General features: G+C 35.7%; 1 protein-coding gene across 1 annotated transcript; it reads right to left on the bottom strand.

Annotated features, from left to right (window-relative positions):
• Positions 1-337: 337 nt before the first annotated feature.
• Positions 338-9,020, bottom strand: LOC104091142 (3-hydroxyisobutyryl-CoA hydrolase 1-like). Its single transcript, XM_009596419.4, has 14 exons — positions 8,871-9,020; positions 8,544-8,624; positions 7,820-7,888; positions 6,694-6,757; positions 5,773-5,852; positions 5,602-5,685; positions 5,147-5,231; positions 4,132-4,217; positions 3,091-3,212; positions 2,649-2,709; positions 2,415-2,513; positions 935-1,036; positions 824-865; positions 338-731 (listed from the first exon to the last, which is right to left on the bottom strand). The coding sequence occupies exons 1-14, from the start codon at positions 8,907-8,909 to the stop codon at positions 594-596; spliced, it is 1,152 nt and encodes a 383-aa protein (XP_009594714.1). The 5' UTR covers positions 8,910-9,020; the 3' UTR covers positions 338-593.
• Positions 9,021-10,490: the final 1,470 nt, after the last annotated feature.

The following is a 10,490-nucleotide window of genomic DNA, read 5'->3' as shown; positions in this document are numbered from 1 at the left end:
GTTCTTCGCTGGTCTTTTTCTTTTTTCTCTTATTTTAGTCATTTTCTGTCTAATCCTTGTATTCACATTTTTTTTTTTGCACGTGTGTACCAAGCACTTTATCCACCTCAGACTTATCTATACCACTTGAGCTAGGTCAACAGTCAGAGGGATTTAAAATAAGTGTTTTAACAACTATAAGTGTTTAGATGAATTTACGGGAACACAGGGACCGGGATGACAAACTGGAACAAACACAAGAGTTATTCTGCCTTACTAAAAACCTTATTTCCTGTAGAGTCTCTCTTTGTTCAGAACTATTTGGCAAGTGGCAACTGTTATCTAGTAACACGCAATCTTTTGAGGTTTGACATCTGATACAATAGAACATCACTGTATACAAAAAGTATCTGGCTAGTTTATATAGTAATGTACAATCTCCCTTGGGCTTGATTTTTGACAATTTCATACAATGGAGTCACGAGCATTTATTTGGTATACCATTTTCCAACAAAAGTAATACTCCTATAATTAATGATTATTGGGCTTCATAATGATGTAGTGACTAGAGAGCAACATAGTGCAAAGTATTGCAAGGTTTCCAGAATTCAATTTTAAAGCTTTGCAATGGCATACGGAGGCAAGTTTGATCTGGGAGGCAGCTTTAGGTCTTCCCAATCTTCATCTTCTATCTTGGAGAAGTAACGGTCAACATCATCATCTCTAATTAGGTCCAGTCTAGACGGCTCCCACTGAAAACATGTGAAAAGCTAAGTAAAAGCATGAAAGAAGCTCTCAAGATATCTACTTCAGAATTATCCATGATCAAATGGACGTAACGCACCTTAGGATTTCTATCCTTGTCGATGAGTAAAGCTCTGCATCCCTGCAGTGTAAGTCAAGTGTCAGTCATGTAATTCGGTAAAATGAATAGCTTAAAGATGGCATATTCTACCTCGAAAAAATCCTTGCTAAATTCTCCCATCAACACATGACAAACCATCCTATACTCTCGGATAAGGCAGCTACCAACACCTTGCAGCCTCCCTTCTCTTATCTGTAACAGAAAAAGGAAACTAATATGAACAATCTGCAGATACTCAAGAACTCTCCAATGGAAATGTTGGCCAAATCAAGACATTAGGACCGTGTAGAAGGAGATTCTACTTGTGGTTGTGGAGTCAGCAACTAAAACTGAGGCCCAAGGAACGGAGAGGGGGGTTTCTAATGAGTTGTTCAATTTAGCTAGTATAAGAAAGAAAACAGCATTATCAAGATAATTAATAAATTTTAATTCAATTGAATTCCCGTGGATAGGGACAAAGCCAGCAGAGGTGAATCTGAAAAGGTTGAACCACTATGAGGGCCAGTCACCATGCTTCGAGTCGAGGAAAAGTATATGATAAAAGGGGTTTTAACAATCTAGCATAGAGTGCTTTGACCAAATAACAACCAAACAGCTAACCTGACCAACTTCTCCTGAAGCATAATATAGAACAAAGAATTTTTCACATTGTTCTCTCTTCCTCTATTTCATTACTCAATTAACTACCATGAACCAACACCTGATAACTGTTTACAAGGTATTTCGACTAAACGCATTAAGCAAGAAGCATGCAGGTACTAGAGGAAATAATAATAATAATAAAGTACATCATTTGTATCTCCGTTATAACACAACAAAACTAAATGGTTCTAATTTAAATTTATTTTAGTTCTTGAAATACAGATTGCGACAAGGTGGGTTGCTCTGATGGCAAGCACCCTCCACTTCCAACCAAGAGGTTGTGAGTTCGAGTCACCCCAGAGCAAAGGTGGGTAGTTCTTGGAGGGAAGGATGCCGAGGGTCTATTGGAAACAGCCTCTCTACCCCAGGGTAGGGGTAAGGTCTGCGTACACACTACCCTCCCCAGACCCCACTAGTGGGATTATACTGGGTTGTTGTTGTTGTTGTTGAAATACAGATTGCTCCCGTCTTTCCTATGAATGACCAGAAGATTCAGAAATAGATATTAGTAGGCGTTTTGTAGAAAAATAACTAAGTTCTTTCAGATTGGGATTAGATTCTCCAGATCATGTAACTATGAACACCTTTCACAGCTATATTAGGTGCTCCGTTTGACAGAACCGATCATAGTCTTTTCCAAAGGAATATTGAAAACTTCATAACTTATTGAAAACTTCATAACTTTTTAAAGGACTTCAGTAAAATGAGCATTGTTCGGTACCCAGCCAAATCAAGTAGAGTTTATGCAACTTGCAGTTGGAGGAGGAATATTTGTCCTCTTAACTTTTTTTGTCCAACAATCAAATTCAAAAGCCATTTCCAGCTTCTGAATCTTTGCCTTCCAAAACATATAGCTAGCAACGAACCTAGGCACTATAATTTGTTCAGGTAACAACATAATGGTATCACAAAGTAATGCTTGACTTACTGATCTCAATGAAATTTTAAGACTTGTAGGGGATGCTTTCTTTAGCGATTGGATGGTAGAAGAGACCCAGTCATCATTCTTGTTCAAAGCCTCACTTTCCTGTAGAAGATTTATGCAAGTTCACATCAAGTATTCTGAATTTCTGATAACCTATTTTATCAAAATTGTACAAAAGTAATTTTACGATGGAAAACAAAAGAATGCATCAAATCACCATCCATCTCTCAGACTTACAAGAGCAGATATGATTTCTTCGACTGTTCTTCGAGAGAAACAGCGATCAATGATCTTCATCCTACATACATAAAATTGCAGAACTGAGACTGGTGCACTGTTGAGAAAGGGGTCATGAAATTCTGAAGACTACTGGTTTATTTTATTTGAACAACTTTTTCCCTTCAGTCGATGCAAGCTTAGGAAAGCTATCCATCATCTTAAGCTTCGAATGGCCATATAAAAGTAAAGCGAACATAGTCTTGCAACAACAGGAAGAGAAATAACACGATGGCAAATAACTAATAAGAAAGAGCATACATGATCTCTACGATTCATCAACACTATATGCTCTTTAAGTTCAAACAATCCCCTTACAGGTCCTGGGACTCTGTTCAGAAGGTAGTTTCCAATGAATCAGCATGAAAACAAACACCATAATAGAGATATTAAATGAACTCACTTGTGATAAGGACTTCCATCTTTCAACTTTGGTATGTGGGAGAAGCGACTAATGATGGCCGAAATAACATCTGGATCACTCGTATTGACTTTAACTAGCGCTTGTTCTAAAAGTGGCAACCTCTGTGAACAGAAGCAAGATCAGAAAGCATTCAAGTTAGATCAGAGATGGGAGGAACTAAACAGTTAGACACATGTTATGCATGTATATCAAGATCTACGAACTGATTATTCAATGTGCCAATACTCTTGTCAGATAATAAAAACTTCAGCACAAAAATAAACCATCATGAAAGGTCTTCAACCACCCAGAAATCCACAAATAGCTTATAAGTCAACCAGTGGCTTAAGGAAGAAACCACGAATTGATCAAAGAACCATTCCGCGCATGGTTGACAAAATCCAGATTCTGAACATGCATGATTAGCTTGGGCACCGTTGGGCAGAGACCGGAAGAATTTTTCTCCTAGTATTTTGAATTCATATTTGTTTGTACCCAATCCTGCTAAAAGAATTTCAATTTACAGAATGACTCTGCATGAAGCATCTGTATTGCTCCACTATTTACTATTTGGGAGAAGAAACAACAAGAGATTAATTATTACAGCACCAAATAACTGAACTTGCTGATGCTGAACCCAAACTAAGTAGAACAATTTGTAGATTGCATCCTGGTCCACTGGAGGTCTAATATTGACCACAGACCTTTTAGAACTAGAGTACATTTGGGCCAAAATGGACGCCCAAATTTGATTAAACATGGTCAAATTGGCAGAAATTAAACATCCTAAGAAAACATAATCAAAAAGATTATGAGACCTATATAACAAATGCCAGATAAGATTACCGTCCTAACACCATATGCCTAACATCTTCCTGCATTTAATGAACTAGCAATTTTATTATTACATGTAAAGGCAATATCGATTTTTCCATTTTATATACTATTCAGTTCCGACATATTAGTAACGTAAGACCTAATTGATTTGTTCTAGAAGCAACTCAAAATGGCCAGAACGTGCTGGAAATTGATGCATCATACCTCTGAAGGTACAAAGTGAGTTGCTAGACCACAAGCAAGCATTTCAGCACCATCCAACCTAGCACCAGTAAGACCAGCATATTCCCCTGCCAAAGAGTATAAGAAAGTAGTTAAGGGAAAACAAGACATAGTATTTTACTATTTATACCTACTAACTTCTCTTTGCATCGTAACATCACAGGAATTAGTCTTCCCCAATAAAAGACAACACCAATAAGAATAAGGGAAAATCAGGGAAGATAAGGAAGGATAGTTTCTCAATAAAATTTAGGTATAAATCATGAAACCATGTCAGTGATTTCAATATAAATCTCATTCTTCATATATCCTTGTAGAGAAGATTCTTTGCATGTATTCAAAGGCTATCTTAAATTTGTAATGACATGAAGAAATTCAGCAATCACCATGAAAATTAAGGCTTAATTTTGTGATGACCTAAACTTAACAAATTTTGCAAATCACCGTGAAAACCAAGGCTGACATCCAGCCAACAGCCCAAAAATTGTGTAGGGAGAATTATAGCAGACTTATATCTTTAAAAGCTCTGACCCAGATGTAATAATATAATGACTTAAGAGTGAAATATTTTTGAAATGAGAAAACGTGTGATCAAGAATGCAAACAGTGGAAAGTAGATATAAAATGTCAGAAAAAATTCAGAAACTTCAGGAGAAGATGAACCGGAAGGAAAACAATCACTGCTACTTTGCTACAGGGCATGTACAGTAAACTTTTGACCACATTCTGAGGGAGGAAGAACCTATCTTCCTTTTTTCAAACTTTTTACTTTTGGTATCAAAGGTATCGGAGAAGAAGCAGCAGCATTAAAGGCAAGGTAGCTAGGGGCGATAATTGTTCTCAAGATAGCCTCAAACTAGCCAAGCTTCAGCAACCAGGAAGTGACATAAATTTCAACCAATGACAAGAAGTGAATAACTTCACCTAGAAACTTTAATAAATTACATCTAGCAGTAAATTCTTTTACAAATATGAGAAATGTTGCAAGTGGAATTACCAAAGAATCCTGGAAGCCTCGAATAAAAGTAAGAGGCACCTACATCAGGAAAGAGTCCCAAAGCTGTTTCAGGCATAGCAAAAACCTACAGGAAAATGAACGTAAAAATATTTGGACATGAAGTTTCTTATACCAATTTGTACTTATCAACCACCAACCAAGTTTGAAAGAGAGTAATTATTACAGCCAAGAAAATAAACTCTCAATGCAAATCCAGAGGTACTAAGTACTAACTAAAGCTCATGAAGATTTACAGTCTGTAAGGTTTTCCTCTAATTTTGCTAAAACTATTCCACATGAATATCAGATATTGTTGCATTCCACAAGAGGCCCACAAATATAAAGAGCAGAAATTTCAAGGAAATGCCAAAAAATGTAGTAAAGGTCAAATACAAAACGGAAAGCACGATAACAAGATTGAAGAATTGAATCTTTTACTCAAGGAGAGGCAATACCGACTTCTCTGTTGCAACTCGAAATCTACCATGTACAGAAGCACCAGCTCCACCTCCCATGATAATTCCATTAAGGATGGAGACCTTCAAGGGGCAGTCCAAATAAGATTAATGTATTCCTCAGAGAAGGCTTTATTACAAAAATAAAATTACACCATAACCTAAGTTAACCTGGGGTTTGCTATATGTTGCCATCACATAGTTAAGGGTGAACTCTTCACGGAAATAATCAGCACCCAGTTTCCAGTTACCTGAATGCATAAATAAATAAATATGTAATTAGCCAATTTTTTGGAGGTTAAGCTATGTGCACTTAAAACTGAATCACTCAAATTTCTTAACATCATCTAGAAAGAGCAAAGTTGTGTGGCACAAACATTATTAAAGGTCACCATAGTCTCAGACTTACTCATAAGAATCTCATAGGACACAAGAAAACAGATTGAATACGTCCAAACTTTTTCAATGTTAAGGCTGCCCGATTATCTTAAGGCCTAATGATTGATCGGAAGAAAAATAAAAATGAAGAGTTAGCGAGAGAGAGAGAGATAGAGGAGAGTGATAGAAAGAGAGGGGGAGGGGAGAGTGAGAGAGTTGAATAGATGAAAAAATAGAGCCTCTTAACAAGTAAGACAAGTGATCAATAAAAATATAAATAAGAGCGACAAAGAAAAACTATTGTTTTGAGAATGAGTGACGAAGAAAAACTTCAAGAAGTTGAGACAACAATTTAGAATTGCCTCTGTCCTATTTTCTGCAACACAATCAAACTAGATAGATAGATTAAAAAGTTACTTGGACTTGCATAATAGCAATTGAAGAAAAAAATTAACAGATAGGAAAAGTATAGCATCATGGATCTATGGTTTATGTTTGAACTGTTAAATGACTTCAAAATATTAAAACTTATGAAACTTCTCAGATTAGCATTTAGAAGTGCGTCGCACATTTCTGGATGTCTAAAATTAAACATCTAGTGTATAACTAAGGACTGAGGCAAATTTTCACCTGCATGGATCCAGTTTTAAATATAATCTATAAATACTGAAGATTGTTATTACCAAGCTATAACCAATTTAACAGGTAACCTACCCCGGCGAACATTATGAACAACAGCTGTAACATCACCACCAGCACAGAAAGCCCTTCCATTTCCCTGGAAGTATTCACACAAGAAAAGAAGTAACATTTCTTGACTGATGTTAAGATATTTTATACTTGTACAGGGTCACTTGTAGAACTGTGAATCCTACACCAAAGCTTGAGAAAGAGAAAAAAAAACTAAAATAGAAAACTGCATATAAGAAACTAAACCAATACATACCTTTCAGTTGTTCTACTAAGCTATTTAATTAAAGGTATCCAAATAAGCTTCTTTAGCTGATTTTCGATCTTATTTCGCTCAAGTTCCAATTATTTACAGGCAAGACAAACTGCTCGATACTTTCTACTTGACTCTCTGATGTCAGTAAGTGGTTTAAGCATGTGGCTGTTCAAGCGTATATTAACAGCTAATTAGAGGGGGAAATTTTCCTTCTCTAGACTTTTTTTGTTTGATCGGCAAGGATAACATTACTGATTTCCAGCAGAAAATGATGGAAAGTATTTCTCTTTAGATTTTTTTCAGCAAAGTCATCCCTGTGACCTACTTTCGACAATCTGGATTAACACTACTACGACATAGCCCTAGTGTATGGCAAAGAAAATAGATAGGATTGAATACTAGATTGGTCAGACATGGAACCAGCGAGATAATACAGAGCCACTTTGCCAGCTTTATTCTTAGAGGGGCAATATCGCAGGAGCCATGAGGACAAGCTCTTCACTGTGTCAAAAGATGAGTAGGGGAACAGACTGAGTTCTTTGAAAAACAACTAATTGATATCATATACAAAAACAGCACACAGAATTCCTTTTGGGTAGCCCTCTGACAATACGAGCTTTTTCTTTCCAATGATCTCCTGATAAAACTGGCTCTATGGATCTTTAAGCACAAGTCAGAACGACCAAGAACTCAGAGAGACACAATCGTGGAGTGATGCATAACAAAATTCAATGAAGAAACAAAATAAAAGAAATGAACAGTTCGCAATCTGAACAAAGTAACTCCTCAAATCAATGCAAATCTGCCTGCTAGCATGAATCAGTTGCTAGTATGAAAAATACAAGATACCCACAGTTACTATCACAGAAGATCCTCCTACTAGTGTGAACATACCTTCAATATTATCATCTTCACATTAGAATCTCTTTCACTAGCATGGAAAAGTTCCAACAGCCGAGATATCTGGACAAACAAATAAGTTTAAGAGGACATTTATCATTGATAACATGTAGTCAAAACTTCTATCTATTTCATCAGGTGAAGAGCAATTTACATCAATCACTATATGACACGAATATGGCATGATTTAGAAACCAAACGTTCACCAAGTTAATATAACAACAATAATCTCTTCCAGATGATTGCATGAGAAGATAGAATAAAGTGAATCCATATCAAATTAGTCTTTTAGCTACCGCTATCATGATCTAATCTCCTCAACCCAGTTGCATAAAACCAGAAGATAACTAGTTGAGCAAGTAACACATTTATGCTTGCTTCTCCAGTTCCACAGTCATTCGATGTTATTAGAGTACTTTTTTTTTCTTTTGAAAAATATATAATGTTGAGAGGCAAACAGAAAACGTAAAACATCATTAGACTACATAACAAAGTTGCATGACAGTACTTGATATGCAGTGTTTCCAGGGAAAAGGTGCAAGGCTAGGATAATTACATTACAACATTCAAGTCTTATCTATTTCACATATTATTTGAAGGCAGAAAACAATGAATTCATCAGAAAGTGTGGGACTTTATAAGGGCAACAAGAAAAATAAAGAACAACGAAAGCAGTACTCCAAAAAATAATACTCCCTAAATATCATAATTGGCATACCATTTGATGAGAAAGAGCATTGAGCTGCTTAGGCCTATTTAATATGAATGTTCTAACGCTTGATGTCTCCTCCACCAAAACCTGACAACCAATAATAACAGTTAAAAAAAGAAAAGGTTCACATTTGAATTTGGAGAGACATAAAAGATTCATCAAAATTGAGAAGAAGCCGCGATCATCTAAACAAAATTTTATTTACTTCCTATGGGAAAGGTTTCAATTTAGTAAAAAGAAAAATAGATATGGCAAAATGAAAATCATCAAATTAACTAAAATAACAAAGTGAAAGACTAAAACGCGAGTAATGGGAGCAGAATAGGATTGAACCTGATTGGTTCCGCCATGGATGGAAGAGGTATGAGCCATGGTGGTTCTCAGTTTCTTGGGAATTGTGAATACTGGAATACTGCTTATTTAGCGATAATATATTAGGTTGTTGGTCATAATATTTTGATCTTTTGTATTTGAGACACAATTAATTTAAATATGTATTCTATAAATCTTACTTAAAGAACTTTTTTCATTTTTAAAGTTTACTTTCATTTTAAATATGAAAGAATAATTACATCTATCCCATCACATCTCTTTAACGTAACTTATTTTGCTTTTAACACAATAATTATGTGGAAGTTTATAAGAAATTATTATAAGTTCATTTGAAGTGGTTTGTATGTGGCAAGTGACTAGAGGGGTGGGTAAAAGTTTTTACTCACACTCAATATGTAACATTATATTAAGTTATTATGATTAGATGATAATTTAATGCGAGAATAAAATAAAAAATCACTAAATAAATAGGAAAATAAAGTTTTGTTATAAAATAAAAACTGTAAAGTAAATAAATTGAAGACAAGTATAGAGAGACATTGATATATTATTCAAACTTCAAACTTATGTACATAATGAACTGAAAACTCCTTTATTTATAGAAGAAAGGAAGCAGTTGTGAGGCTTTTCAGGAAGCAGTTGTGAGGTTTTTCAGGAAGCAGGTGTAAGGCTTTTCTTTAGCTACTTGTAAGTTATCTGCATGAGCTGCTTGCGACCTGCATATTTAATAAGAAGCTGCTGCAAATTATTTCATTGAGCTGCTTGCAACCTGCCTGCATCAACTGCTTGTAGATAAACTTCAACAGAGTACTAAATGGATAATCTTCTTCAGGAAGATTATCTATAGCGGAGTAATAAATGGACATCCACAATATAATTATTTTCATAACACTCCCCATCGGATGTTCATTAAAAGGTATTGTGCCTCATTAAAACCTTACTAGAGGGCTGAAATACACTATTCATCAAATGCATAAATGCTGCTGGAGCATTGGTTAGTCCAAAAGACATCACAAGAAATTCATAGTGGCCATAACGAGTCCTGAATGCCATCTTTAGAATATCCGAATCCCGAATTTTTAATTGGTGATACCTAGACCTCAAATCAATTTTGGAGAACACCCTCGCTCCCTGAAGCTGGTAAAATAAATCATCAATATGCGGCAATAGATATTTATTCTTGATTGTAACTTTGTTCAACTGCCTATAATAAATGCACATCTGCATAGTACCATCTTTCTTTTTCACAAACAAAACCGGTGCACACCAAGGCAATACACTAGGCCTAAAAAACCCTTTTTCAAGGCGTTCCTGAAGTTGCTCTTTCAATTCTTTTAACTCAACTAGTGCCATACGATACAGAGGAATAGAAATGGGTTGAGTTCCCTATACCAAGTCAATATCGAAATCAATATCCCTGTCGGGTGGCATACCCGGCAGGTCTGCAGGAAATACATTCAGAAAGTCTCGCACGACCGGTACTAAATCAATAATATGAGTATCTTCATCATCATCTCTCATAAAGGCCAAATATGACAAGCATCCCTTTCCAACCATACGTTGGGCCTTCAAATAAGAAATTACCTTGCTAGGAACAAGACCTAGAGAACCCTTCCATTC

The sequence above is a fragment of the Nicotiana tomentosiformis genome, chromosome 1 (genome assembly GCF_000390325.3).
Source record: "Nicotiana tomentosiformis chromosome 1, ASM39032v3, whole genome shotgun sequence".
NCBI lineage: Eukaryota > Viridiplantae > Streptophyta > Magnoliopsida > Solanales > Solanaceae > Nicotiana > Nicotiana tomentosiformis.
Note: the sequence above shows the minus strand (reverse complement) of the source record. Positions and strands in the feature narration are given on the sequence as shown.